Below are 14,393 nucleotides of genomic sequence, written 5' to 3'. Positions count from 1 at the left end.
ACATACATTGAGTATATGTATAGCATGCACAAATGCAGATACACATATACACATAATTAAAAAAAGGTTAAGAAAGTGTGTTCCAGAAAACTACATATGAGAAATTTTCACTTGAATGATTTTAAATAATTAAAATAATGAGCTAAACCAAGAAAGATATGGCCATATGATAAGATGATTAAATAATATGAAGAGACTATTATTGTTAACTCAAAATGAGAGAGTGGTTACATTTGGGGGAAGAGAGCAGCAAAGATGGAGAACCACACAGTGGAGTTGAAGAAACCATGTCCATTTGTTAACAATGATTTAATTATTGTTTTGAATTATATATTTGTGTGTGTCTGTGAATGCTTTGGTAAGTACCCACAGAGGATAGAGATATAACATGCCTTGAGCATTAAGTTATAGGTGTTTGTGACATGCCTGATGTGGATGCTGGGAGTCAAACTCTGATTCTCTGCAAGAGCAGTATGCACTTTTAACCACTGTGCTGGCTAAGTTTATGTCAACTTAACACAGGCTTCAATCATCTGAGGGGAAAGAATTCCAATTGAGAAAGTACCTACATATGGTTGGGCTCTAGGTAAGCCTGTAGAACATTTTCTTAGTGATTTATCAGAGAGGGCACAGCCCATTGTGGGTCAGGTAGATGGTTCTAGGCTCTTTAAGAAAGCAGGGTGAGCAAGCCAAGGGGAGCAAGCCAGTAAGCAGCACTCCTCTATGGCTTCTGCATCTGCTTGTGCCTCCAGGCTGTGCCCTGTTTGAGTTTCTGTGTGGAAGTGTAAATCAAATAAACCCTTTCCTCCCCAAGTTGCTTTGGTAATGGTAGTTCATCAGCGTAATAGTTACCTAAAATAAGACAATCATTGAGCCATCCTCCTATCCTGCCTCTCCCCTTTGAATCAGCCTTTTACTATATCACCTTGATTGACCTGGAACTTGCTATGTAGTCAGACTGACCCAAACTCTATTTTCTAAATGTTGGGTTTAAAAACATACGCCATCGTGTCAGCTCTGTGCAAATTTCTGAAATCCTGTGACTATATGGACATTGTTTAAAAATGCAGAATTAAGGTCCTCTACTTCTGCGGGATCCTGGCGGGTGGTGGTGACAGAGTGGGTCCCAGGACTAGTGGTGAGCGCACGCAACCAGACCTCTAACTGCTCTTGTGGCAGCCTGCATGCCAGCATCCTGGAACCTGGAGCCATCAATTTACACTGAAGCCCAAGTCTCCTAGAGTCCAGCTTATCTAGAGTGCAGATGCATTTTGAGGCTAGTGTCTCAGTGACCATCAAAGAACTGCTGGGATTGTCTTGGTGAACTTGTGGCTAGCCCAATGTTCCATTCCTTGGTCACCATTGAAGATCAGTGTACAGAAGAGACAAGATGTGGTCTAACAGATCATATGATGAAGGTCCTCAGAATGCTTCCAGTGGTGAGCCTGGCTTGAGGAAAACAAGAGATGATCTTTCTGCAAGCCGACAGCATGCGTGCAGGGATAAGAAAGATGACCATAGAAGAGAATGTTCCTCCTCTTCCCATTATCCAAAACAACAGTCTCCCCATAAAGGGGCTTCTTGTTTTTCCAGAAAATCAGGTGTAGATCGAAAGACCTCCCCACACAGCAGATCTAGATCCAGTGGAAGACGCTCTACAAAACAAAGCAAACTGCAGTCTTCCCATGGTTCAGAGCTTAGGAAGTCCAAGCATGCTCATTCCTCCTACAAATGGTGCAGTGAAGAAAAGCCAGAAGGAGGTAAAAAGAGGCCTGGCCAGTCTTTGAAAACATCAAGAGACACATACCCAAAAAGTTCTTCAGCAGTTCTTTCATTGGAAATTTTAAACAAACTCAGAAGGTTTGGTGAAAAGGGACTTCCTAAAGCTGCAGGCAAGCAAGCTGTCAAAAAGCCAGAGATAGCAGAGGAAAGTGACTTACCTCAAATTTCTGAGTTTGAAGTTATGGAGCAAACACAAAAACCCGAGTCAAACAAAACAGATCACACAGAGTTTATTGATGACCAAGTAACCAATCGCCGTAAAGCAATAGTGTCAAAAACCAAGGAAATTGAACAAACCTACTACCAAGACTGTGAGACCTTCAGAATGGTGGTGAAAATGCTAGTTGAAAAAGACCCTTTGTTAGAAAGGTCCATTCAGTTTGCACTTAGGCAGAATTTACATGAAATAAGTGAACGCTGTGTGAAAGAGCTCAGGCAGTTCATTGCAGAGGATGACGCTGCTGCTTCCTAAGAACTGGTGCTCTAGCAGAAAGTATTTCTTGATTGTCATTCCAGAATTGTACAACTACCTCATATACGGAATTTTCGTGATGAAATAAATACTATCAAGCATCTGAAATGGTGAGCTTAAAAGAATCTTCAGAAATGTTTCTACCTATGGAAACTTGTGGTTCATACACTCACCAGTGCCCAGTTTGTGGCTTAGCCTGCTGAGGAGGCTTAATTACTTATGTTCTGTAGCCTTCCAAGTAGACAGAATCTATAGCCCAAGTGTACTTTATGGTTAGAGATTGACCTTCATAGTAGATGGTAGCATGTAAAAATGTTAGGATTTGAGTTGTGATTTTTATTGACTTCTTAGGCTTTGTTGTTCGCATTAAAATATCCTACACTAAAGTATGTTTTCTTAATAAACTAGTACTTTGGTACCTTAAGAGAATAAAACATGGGAATGGCTGAAAAAATGCAGAAATGAGTTATATAACACGCAAACATGAAGTTCTTTATAACATAATGCCAATACATAGAAAAAGACAGTGGCTTCGGAAGCATTCAAAAGGAACCAGTATCTATTTGGCTGTAGTAGGTTATTCTTCAAATTCTCAGTAGCTTTGTGAAGGAATCAAAATTTATTTTTCTCTCATGCTACTTGTTTTTGAGTACTGTGGCCACTCTAGGACCTGGGCAGGCAGAGATGCCAGAGAAAAGTGCTGCTGTGACTCTTGCTGTACTTCTAGATCATCACAGGGGTAAGTTGGGGGAAAAGGGAAGCATGATGAGTCAGCCAGGTTGAGAAATGCTGAGGTTATTACTGTGTGCTTTATTTAGTGGTCCAGAAGAGCCCAGGCTTTTTGCTGTCACAGCTCTGATTTTGTAAAATAAAATTAAAATCCTGCGTTGAAAGGTTTTTTTTTCTTGATGGTCTTGGGAAGGAATCCCTCCTGGAGGTAGAATGCTCTTATTTCAAAGAAAAGCTAATACACACCAACTAAACTCTTCTAATCAGGGTAAGTGTTCTTGGACTCTCTCTGTTATCTGTGGTGAGGAAAGGCTCACCACTCCCCTTCCCAGAACTGATGAAAGGCATGTCACGGTGGTGTAAGAGGTGGCCTGGTAAACATAGCAGCAGTAGTCCAACATAGCAACTAGACGCTACGGTTCCCGGCCAAGAGTTCCCCATTCCTCTGTGGGTATCAGATGGAGCAGACCGTTTATCTTCAGAGGTGCACCTGTACCCATGTAGTAAAATGGGTGGGAAAATGTACATCAGCATTGTGAACTGGGGGTAGGGGGAGTCTAGTTCTTCCATCTCTGGTCCCTTTTTTTACTTTTGTTCGGGACACAATGAAGAACTATATCTTCTGTATCCCTTTTCCTTCAGGTTAAGGCTGTGTGCTCTAGACAACGGGACAGAGTAGGCATACTGTAATATCCATATTCCTCATAAAGTGACAATGTGGAGCAACTACCCTGAGAAAACACCATATGCTAGGAGTCTGAGTATCTAATGACTACATTAAAGGTTGGCTGCCGAAATCCAGTGGATGAAGGTACAGGCAGGAAATAAGCTTGGATTTTTGTGGAGCTTCAATGATCCAGAAGTTGTTAATTTTATCAGCTAGTGTTAGGTAACCATAAGTCATGCGAAGAATCGCAGCCCTTCAAAGCTACAGCTGGCAAGGTCCTCTGCTGTGCTGAATTTAGATAGTTCTTTGGGACAAGTCTTTCTGGTGCATAAGAATGTCTTGTCATCTTTTCTAGAAAGCCTTAAAGTGGGTTAGGCAAGCCAGACTTCACCCACATGGTGAGGGATCATCCAGATTTGGTATTATAATTTGAAAACACGTACATGCCTCATTGATTTTAAAAATTTCATCTCATGTAAGAATTTTCTGGTAGTCTGTAATTTTGAAAATTGGCTTACCTTTGCAAATGATATACTAAGAGCTGAGTATTTTTAGCAGAAAGTGTGATATGACTTCAGAGTTGGTGTACTAATTCTGTAAATGTCTGTCCAGACTCCTTTTTTTTCTTTTTTCCTTTTTCTTTTCTTCCTTTCTTCCTTTCTTCCTTTCTTCCTTCCTTCCTTCCTTCCTTCCTTCCTTCCTTCCTTCCTTCCTTTCTTTCTTTCTTCTTTTCTTTGTTTCTTTCTTTCTTTTTTTTTGCTTCAGGGTAAATTAGAAATGATACTCATAAGCCAAAAGGATCTAGATATAACTTTATGTGCGGGAAAGTGAGAGATGCATGCAGAAAGGAAAAAGAACTAGAGTCCCAAGTAGTCAGATAAAAATGGCTTCCAATTGTCCCCCCCTTTTTTGTTGGATATTTTATGTATTTACATTTCAAATGTTATCCTCTTTCCCTGTTTGGTTTCTACTCTAGAATCCCCTTCCCTCTGCTTCTATGAGGGTGCTCCCCCTCCCACCTACCAACTCCCACCTCACCACCCTTGAATCCCCTACACTAGGGAATAGAGCCTTCATAGGACCAAGATCCTCTCCTATTGATGCCAGACAATGCCATCCTCTGCTACATATTTGGCTGGAGCCATGGGTCCCTCCATGTGTGTTCTTTGCTTGGTAGTTTAGTCTGGTTGGTTGATTTTGTTGTTCTTCCTATGGGGTTGCAAACCCCTTCAGCTCCTTGAGTCCTTTCTCTAGCTCCTCCATTGAGATCCCCATCCTCAGTCCAATGGTTGGCTGTGAGCATCTGCCTCTGTATTTGTCAGGCTCTGGCAAAGCCTCTCAGGAGACAGTTAAAATAAGCTCCTGCCAGCAAACACTTATTGGCATCCCCAATAGTGACTGGGTTTGGTGTCTGTATATGGGATGAATCCCTGGGTGAGGGAGTCTTTGGATGACCTTTCCTCCAGTCTCTGCTCCACACTTTGTCTGTGTATTTCCTTTAGACAGGAGTCATTCTGGGTTAAAAATTTGGAGATGAGTAGGTGGTCCCATTCCCCAAATAGGGTCCTTGCCTAACTTCCAGATATGGTCTCTACAGGTTCTCTCTCCCCTTTGTTGGTCATTTCAGCTAATCTCACCATCATGCCTTTTGTACAGAGGTGTGTGACAATGGGGGATGGAGAACTGGGGGTAGCCACCAGCAAGTCCCAGATGCCAGGAAAGCAAGAGTTTCCCAGGACCCAATTGTTATATATGCACATCTTACATTAAAGAAGGGGAGTTAATACATGCCAAGGAGCTAGGAAGGTGCCCATGAGAGAGGGGAGAGGAGACATTAAGGGCATTGGGGATATGAGTGATAGAAGACATGCAATGTAAAAATGAAAGGGTGAATAAGGGGCTGGGTGGGTTTAGATGGCCATGGAAGGGGGGAATTGAGGGAGAGCAGGGGTAAATGGAGGATCAAGAAAACCCAAGCACATATGAAAATGTCATAAGGAAACCTCCTGCTTCTATGCATGTCAAAGTTGTACAAAAATTGTGGAAAGTTAGAAGTGGGATAGATCTTCATGTTAGTGCTTCGTGTGTTTAAAATGGCTTTCTAGTCTAATATAAAAAGCATATTTAATACATATGTGTGAAGGTGTTTAAGAAGTCATTGCATGTCCAAGAACTTCCACTGTGAATAGCAACAGAACTACCCCACTGAAAGAGACTTGATTAGTTATTGAGGGTGGGTAGGTTCATGGTCCCAGACAGTGGGAAGGCAGAAAGCAGCAGAGCAGTAACAAAGTTTTACTGACACTGTCAGGAAGTTGGACATGTCTCTGTCGCTCATATTTCTTTGCCTGGAAGTTCTCACTGAAACAGAGACTGGAAACGTGAAGTTTCAAACTTTTTACACTTGATCTTAGCCAAAAGGCCGAGAAGCGATAGTTTCAAACTTTTTAAGTGAACTGGATACTGGTGACACAGGCCTTTAATCTCAGCCCTTGAGACAGAGGCAGGGGGATCTTGGAGTTAGAGGCCAGCATAATCAACAGAGTCTTCCAGCACAGCCAGGGCTACACAAAGAAACCCTGACTCGAATAAACAAAAACAAACAAACAAACAAAATATTTCAAGTGGCTTCTATTAATTGGATGAAGAGGAGCAAATATAATAATTTGATGTCCCGTCCACAAGCATTCTTCTGAAAGCTAGCTTAAGTAGGGAAATGGTTGCTATTATCCATCTGGAACCATATGCTGGCACTGGGATAATGGTAACCCTGTCCCAGTGATGGACGAGAGACAGTCTCTAAGAATCTCAGGTCCTCCCCCAAACTGGAAGCTACGGGCAGTCTTTAATTGCCTCTGTGATTTTGGAGTTTCGTTATCTACACTAACTCACATTCTAAGCAACACAGTGGGCGTGGCGTGCTTGCGAGTCTGTGTGGTTGTATATGATCTGGGAACATGTAGCTGTTTTGCTCATGCTCAGTATTATGTTATTACTCGCTGGGGAACAGCTAGCCTTTCTGTCGCCTTACTCAGCAGCTACACAGACCGGCAGGAAACTAGTCTTCTCTCCACCCAACTGTGACTTCATTCTATTAGCCTGAAATTTAAATGCGGAGTGAGTTAATATAGCAAACTGTACCCCAGTGGCCTCCAATTCGTTCTCTTTTCACTTAGAGGGTCAGGCCCCATATACTCATGTCTCACACTAGCAGTACAAATTGTACAAGACTCTAAAGATATCAAGCCAATCAGACATAATAAGACAATAAAGGGCAGTCTTTCCTCATCCTAGGAAACCTCGGTGTGTGAAAATACAGATACATTTAGAACGAGCATGCTTCTGTAAAAGTATGGTCCCTTTTCAGAATCATTTGGTTTATGCCTAATGATTTGCTGAAATTCATTTCTTAAATGGTGCCATTTCCTTACACATTGATAGCACTATGTCCAAATTCTTTTACTTCAAATTTTCACAAAATCCATTTGTTACATAAAGTGAGATATGTGGGCTCAAGTGTCTCCTGGGTCCAAATGAAATAGATGGAATTTTACAGTGTAACTGTGTTGACATGAATAGTTAGGATAAGGGCTGGGGGATACAGCTTGGTGGCAGGGGGACTTGCCTTACAGGCATATAGCCCAGAGTTCAAATCCCCAGCATCACAAAAGAAAAAGCAAAACAAGCAAAAGGAGATAATCAATATGAATATCCTGAGAAAATAACAGAAATGTTTTCTAAGGCAAAAGTAAAGGGAATGGAGTGGCTTTCCAGTTCACACAAGGTCACACCATCTGTATTTCTTCCTTATCACATGTTAGCTTAGTTCACATAGATCCTTTTCCTCCTATTCCAGAGTCCATGTCTTGTGTACTTTACAGCTTTATGTCTTGTGTATTTTTAACGTCATTATAAAAAGTCTTAACTCTAGGCAATTTGGCTTCTTACAGAATTTCTGTGACGCTGCAGAAGGTTGGAACTAAGTAATTATGAGCCCTTAAGGCCAGGCCTCCAGTTGCTGAAGATGGTCAGATATCCAGTAAATACCTTTAACATCTCACGACATGGAGGGTAGATGAAGAGGCTCTAGTGGGAGACCAGGCTTGGACTACATTTACATCCTGAGTCCTTAGGAGGTGCATTGTCATGAAAAGCTGGAGAGCTAGCTTCCTGTGTTAGAAGGCAGCATCTTCCTTTTTTCATGTATCTATGGAGAAATCCACTTTCACAATCTGTATCATGGCCTCATGCTGCTTCCTGGAGCTGCACGGGAGGAGAAGTCCTGGTAAATGAGTGACTCCACACCAGGTTGGAAAACCAAAGCTGGAGATGTTCTCAGTACCATCGCCAGAATGTCATGTCCTAGTTCAGGCTCTTGAGATCTCCACTCCCAGGAAAAATGGGGATGACAAACCTTTTGCCTGGACTCTAAGATGAATCTATGAGGAAAAAAAATCAATCTGACAAATGGCATCACTGATACAGATGTTGCCACAAACACCTTTTATATCCACAGGGTGCAGGATGCTCTGTTCCCAAGGTTCCTCGTGCACTGTGTTCTCATCTGTCAGTTTACTTTGTGACCAGATCAGGGAGCTTGAACCTACCTACAGCTTCTTGGGTCTGTCCAAGTATCCTGTGGTGTGATAGCTTCAGGAGTTTCACTTGCTTTTCTTTTGGGGCAGCCAGTGTTGCTTCTACTTGGGAGAAAAACAGCCCTTTTTGTTCATTCTCGAAACCTTAGCTCACTAACTTTCTTCCAGTCACTGTGATGCTGGTCCTGTCCCACCTCTATCTTCACATTGGACAAAGTGTATGTGTACGCAGACAGACAGACAGACAGACAGACAGACAGACAGACAGACAGACAGACAGACACACACACACACACACACACACAGAGTGAGAGAGAAAGGAGAGTGACAGATCTGCTCCAAAAATGACCAGTAGAGCCTCACCTAAGTGTTTGAGTGACAGATCTCCCTGCAGGTGAGCCCTGGTGACTACTTTTTGTTCTGTCTCCCCCATCCACATTTGACCATAGATTCCAGTGGAGGTAGGATGGAGGGAGTGTGATATACTGGAAAGCAAGAACCTATTACCTACAACATGTGAGTGAGACTGTGACTGCTTTGAGTTTTAACTACATTGAGTCTTTGTGAAGGAAACACTCTATCAGTTGAGTCAGCAAGAGCCAACAGAAGCCATGAGACTTCAAACCATATGTGTTTATAAGGATGGACAAGTGTTCTGTATGTCAGAGTTGCTTGAGAAAACAGAAAGGGAGGCCAACATAAAAACCTAGCTCTTGTGCTTTAAACACCAGGAAAGCCTTAACTGAAATTAGTGTACAGTACAGGTCTGGCAAGGTTGTTCCCTTCTCCTCCCTTGCCACACAATCCTCTACAGGGTCTGATAGTTGTGTTTGCACCTGTAGATCTTCACAGACGTTCCTAGGAAATCAAGGAAGAGGAGGCAAAACAGAGTATTCACATGTAGTAAGAGTGCAGTTGGATTTTCCTTCCTGAAGCTTATTGACTTGTGAGGAGTTCATTCCCCAAAGCAGACAGGGTAATGCTACATTGCTCTCCCACATGCTCTGATCCAGGGTGAAGTGACCGACCTAAGGTTGGGAAGTGGCTGGAGGTGAAGTGTCTAAATTTCCAACAGCTGCTGGTATCTTACTGTCTGCCTGCCTATAGGGAGGAAAGTGGCCTGGTCAGCCATGGAAAGAATTCCTGATGTGTGTGGTCATTTGAAAAGCCACAAAACTATGCTGTGGTTAAGGTTTCAAGGGCTTGGGAGGGTTGGGCTTGGATGGAGGAAGGCTGAGGCTTTTACCAACCAAGGATTCTTTCTTTAGAACAGTTTTCCCAAACAGCATGCTTTGGATCGAGTCCAGGACCTGGGTTGCCACTGAGAGATGGATGGCTGGCCTTTCATACACTGGTCCTGCACTGACTCAGTGCTCACTGTGCACGAAATGGTGCTTTGAAGCATTCAAAACCCAGTGCACTCATTTCTCACCGCACCTCCCTAAGGCAACCGTTGTTTATCCCCACTACTCAAAGGAAGAAACTGAGGCAGAGGGAGGCAGTTTTCTTTATAACCTTCCATCACTAGTACTTGCTTCAGTTTTGCAGCTGTTGACTAGAAAATAGCAATTTCTGCAGATCTTTGCTAAATGATCTAGCTAGAGCCAGTTGTTCACTAAGCAATTAGCATGTTTATTTTGATAGACTATTGGTGAGTACCACAGGGAGCCCTACCTATATTTGACCATTGCACGCCATGCAGCCCATAGCCTGGGTGGTACTTACACAGAGCACACCTCGGTAGCCAGGTCTTGCTTCTTTTTAAAGCAGGAACATCAACATGCACTTTTCTAAAGGATTTTTTAAAGGGGTCCCAGCAGTGTATTCGGTGTGAATACATTTGTGCAGCAAACCCCGCGTTTTATTTTGTCCACTGGGATGATTACCTTAAAAATAAATAAAACGATTTCTAAATGCAATTAAATGCCCAATTGCCCCGTTGGCCATCATTAATAATCTTTGAAGGATAGGAGTAGCTTTTATGATGCGTTTTAGATCCCTTTGAACCCAGAAGAATCTGCTTCAAATTGAACTGGCAGTATGCAGGGTAGGATGCCTGGAGCTGGAAGCTACAAGAGACATGATGTAATTACCAAAGCATGTCAGATTCTGTATTGTGATGATAAACTAGACGTCAGATGCCAATAGATAGCTTAAAAACTGGAGCAAAGGGAGTTGGTGAGGATCTGGAGGAAAGATAAAATTGAGTGAGGCAAGTGGTTCAAAATTCAGCCTGTTAATTCCAACCATCGACACTCTGCTTTTGTCCTGTTTGTTTTAGTAATAACCAGCATAGGCAAGGGTTACAGGGGAACTATGCTGGACCGTGCCGAACTCTTATAAACCAAGGAAATGGTCATTTAGGACAACTGGAAAAGGCAGGTGGGAAACGAAGAGGGAGTCTTCCCCCGTCCTGTTTTTAGCCTGTCATCCTTGACATCCTTGACAACACATTGCATTTTCAATTTCATCCTGGTACCTTTGGCCTCTTGAGATGGTTAGTTTCATGAAGATGGAAATGTTAGTAGTTATTCTTAGGCAGCCCAACCAGGGGTTGTGGTCCAACTCCCCCCTCTCCTCACTTCTTCGGTTCCTTTATCCACCCCCAGTATGCGTTTCTGAGGCCTCTGGGTTCATGAGGCTTCCAAGCATCCTGCTTGCATCTTCCATGTCAGCTACCTTTAATCTTTTTTCTCTTTGTGCTTCTTGTATTAGAGCACACACCAAAGTATCTTGTAGTTACCTTTATTATTTCTGCTCATGTCTTACCTTGGCCAAAAGCTCCCTGAGGGCAGAATCCATGTTTTGTTCATCATCACTGCCTCCGTATCACCTGGCACAGTGCCCTGTACAAAGTGGATGCTTAATAACTTCTTGTTGAATTGAAGTAGCTTAAAAATCTCCCGTCATCCAGGTTGAACTGGGAACTTGAAATGTTTTTGCAAGAGAGCAGATCGTGTAGTGGATTAAGAGAGCTCTTCCAGGGAGGGTGAGTATACATAACAAGCCACTTTACTTTGTTCCTTCCTTGAGCAATTGATCTTTGTAGAGTCAATTTCTCATTGCCCCCCCCAACCCCCATCCCCACCCCATAATCCCTCTCGAATTTCCCGAGATGACGGAGCTGCCCTCTTTTTCTCCCAGTCTCCCTGCTTTACATTAGCATAGCTTGGTTTGTGAGGGACAAAAGGCTCCAATAGTGCTTTTAAGCTGTAGCCTCTCTCCTCTTGTGAGGTTTCCTCTGGAATGCAGTACTGACCTCCTCTCTCCACAGGGCAAAATGTCACCGGTGGTGTGCCAGGAAAAGATGGGGTAATATAAACAATGGAAATTCCTTTAATGTCCTCAGGGTGTGGCTTAGTCTTAGCATCCCCAAAGCAAAACTCTCATTGACTCTTTTAAAGTTGACAATTAAAATGACTTTTGTACATCTAAGAGTAGGGTCTAATGGCAAATGAGCAGAGAGAACCTTCTTTCCTGCCCAAATGTTCTCTTGGGACATCTGGTTTGGGACCTAGGGAATGTGCCATATCTGTAACTTCCGCCATATAAAGTATTCAGCACCCTTATCCATAGCTCTTGATGTTATTTTCCATCGCCTCTACTTACTCAGATGAGCTTGGCTTTTTACCACACTAGAACATTCTTGTGGCAAGTCTTACAATATATAAATGGAGATACAATGTACTGACCTCAGGAAGGGTTTCTTCTCCACTTCTGAAGACTAGGGGAGGCTCAGAGCCGCACAACACCACTCATTCATGTGGGTGACGTCAGTGGATACCAGTGTTCATTGGTTCTTCCAGTCCACTTAGATTTCAAGTGTTCTCTAAATCACCTTGTTCTAGGGCAGGTTGCCCAACCCTTCCCACCTCCGTTTTGATAGGAAAAAAGAGGCAAACAGCAAGCAGCCAAGGTTATTAAGACACAGTATGTCTTTTTGAGAACTGCTAGAGAACATTCCAACAGATGTTGCTAGTGTTTATCCCATTGTGTCAAATTGTCTACAGTGGGAAGAGGAAGTTGGAAGGGGGTCTGTGAAGAGGATAGGAAAGATCCTTGGCTACTCCAGCACAACTGTTTGCTTCTCCAGTTGAGTTTTGCTCAGTGTTTGTAAGCCCTTGTTTGATGGTGTTACCTTTGTTTGTTCTCCAAGTCAGGTTATCCGGTCTTTTCTGTTGGGTGTTCTGCTATCTGTCTGCTGCTTCCATTTCTGCTGGTTACCCTTCCTTCTTTTGCTTTTGCTTGCTTTAAGCTTAGTAAGTCCACTCATTCGAAATGGAAAGCATGGCTGTCATCGATCATCCTTCAGCCCTTCTAAAGCAAAGCATTCAGTGCCAACAGCATCTCCAGTAACAACAGACAAACCTGGCAACTTCTCCCCACTTCTCTGATCTTCCATATTTGTTCTGTGTCTGAAAGGCTTAAGATTCCTGGAACCATACTTTGGAGCTCTTTCCTCTAGGTACCAAACATGAAGGCGAAGGCACTCATCTTCGTATGCTGCGTCAGTTCTCTGCACCCAGTGGAAGCTGAGACTGAAGTAATTCACTTCTCACATGCTTCGGTGAGCAAATCTGATTAGACAGTTATGCACCTTTAATCTATCCCTTCTCAGAAATATTAAACATGCTACTGGGGCTGACATCTCCAGAAACCAGAGAATAAATCTGACCTTCATTAGGAGCCCTAAAAAATGCTAATATGTCTACATAATTCTTGGAGTCAGCGATGTGAAGGGCAACAGACATGTTGCAAGGGTTTTTTGGCTTTCTGTATTAAGAGGAAAAATATACAGCAAAAACATTCTCCACTCCATGTATTTCAATATGCAGGATGAGGTAGGAAGGGACAATACATTTTAATAAACATTTAGAGGCATGTCTAGGATTCTTTCTGCAGTTAGCACACCTCTATGTTCTATATTGACATATTTCCCCTAGAAGGCTGTACTGACTACCTTTCAAGAGGGAAATGCATCTCACAAGCAACCATGGATTCAATGGGATATAAGAAATTATGTCTATTTCTCATGTCTCAAGGGTCAGTGAGATCTTGGTGGGGCCATTTGCATGAATGAAGATAATATAGGTTTAAACTGATATAGATGTACCTGGTGTGGCTCTCTGGTTCTGTTTCCTGTTTTGTCCAATCTGGGAGAGGCGCAACAGTGGACAGAAATATGCTAGGACCCCTAGGGTCTAGCCTTGCAATGGAGAACACCACATTTCCATCTGGGGACCTCGTGTTTTTATTTACTAAAATTTACATTTTTATGCTTTATTTTAATGACTATATGGCTGATCCCAAAGGGAGAGGGCAGCTTTGTTCACCCTGGGAGGCCGTGCAAGTTACACAAGAAAGATTTAGGAATAGAGCAAGTAGAACAATCTAGCCCATGGTGAATTTTTTTCCCTGAGAATCACCACATCTGCATGTGCTCTGTTCTTGGATTTCTTGCAGTGATCATGGATTTTACTTTGAGAAACAAAACATTGCCTGTGTAATATATTTTGGAGGAAAGTTAATGGTTACATTTCCTTATTCAAGTGACCTCTGTTCTCACAATAGTCTTATAATGCTTTTGAAGATTTCTGCTTTACAGACATGATACATTTCTTCATCTTTTGGTCCTTCATGGTTCCAAGGAGTTAAAAACTAGATATGTCATCTCTAAAACCATTAAGGTATAGTATAAAGGCGATGAGGCAGAAGGGATGGAGTCTGGAAGGGAAGAGACTAGAAGCAAGAAGTACAGAGCCAAACAGTCAGATGGGAGTGGAAGATTGGGAAGGAAAGACACAGGAAGAGCAGAAAGGAGGCAAGCAGGAGGCAGCTCCAGTCGTGGTTCTCAGATTGTGCAATCAGTGTTGATGCTCTTAATTCTGGGAATCCTGGGAGAACAAGAGATACTCCTCATGCAAACCAGTTTCCGAGGTGGTGAACTGATCTTAGCTGGTTCCTTTAGAAGTTTATTCATATGCTGCAGGGACACACAACTTCCTCCACTAAAAGGAAGAATGGTCCGAAGATTTTAAGTGAAAATTAGTTGTACATAATTATTAAAAAATTTCTGTCCATTATATTTTAATTTCTGATTAAGATGTCTAGTCGTTGGAGATAAAGATCGCAAACAATGTATTTGACT

The 14,393-nt window shown here is 42.5% G+C and overlaps 1 protein-coding gene across 1 annotated transcript; it reads left to right on the top strand.

Moving 5' to 3' along the window:
* The first annotated feature begins 286 nt into the window (after nt 1-286).
* On the top strand, nt 287-2,566 carry Pphln1-ps1 (periphilin 1, pseudogene 1). The gene has a single exon (XM_063281025.1). It carries the CDS (start codon nt 1,391-1,393, stop codon nt 2,252-2,254), a length of 864 nt encoding a protein of 287 aa, XP_063137095.1. The 5' UTR covers nt 287-1,390; the 3' UTR covers nt 2,255-2,566.
* Nucleotides 2,567-14,393: the final 11,827 nt, after the last annotated feature.

The sequence above is a fragment of the Rattus norvegicus genome, chromosome 1 (assembly GCF_036323735.1).
Source record: "Rattus norvegicus strain BN/NHsdMcwi chromosome 1, GRCr8, whole genome shotgun sequence".
Taxonomy (NCBI): domain Eukaryota; kingdom Metazoa; phylum Chordata; class Mammalia; order Rodentia; family Muridae; genus Rattus; species Rattus norvegicus.
This window is presented reverse-complemented; position numbering and strand designations above follow the sequence as displayed.

Bases quoted from the DNA above. Each gene is read 5' to 3' on its own strand.
- Pphln1-ps1 (XM_063281025.1), top strand. From the start codon at position 1,391: ATGTGGTCTAACAGATCATATGATGAAGGTCCTCAGAATGCTTCCAGT.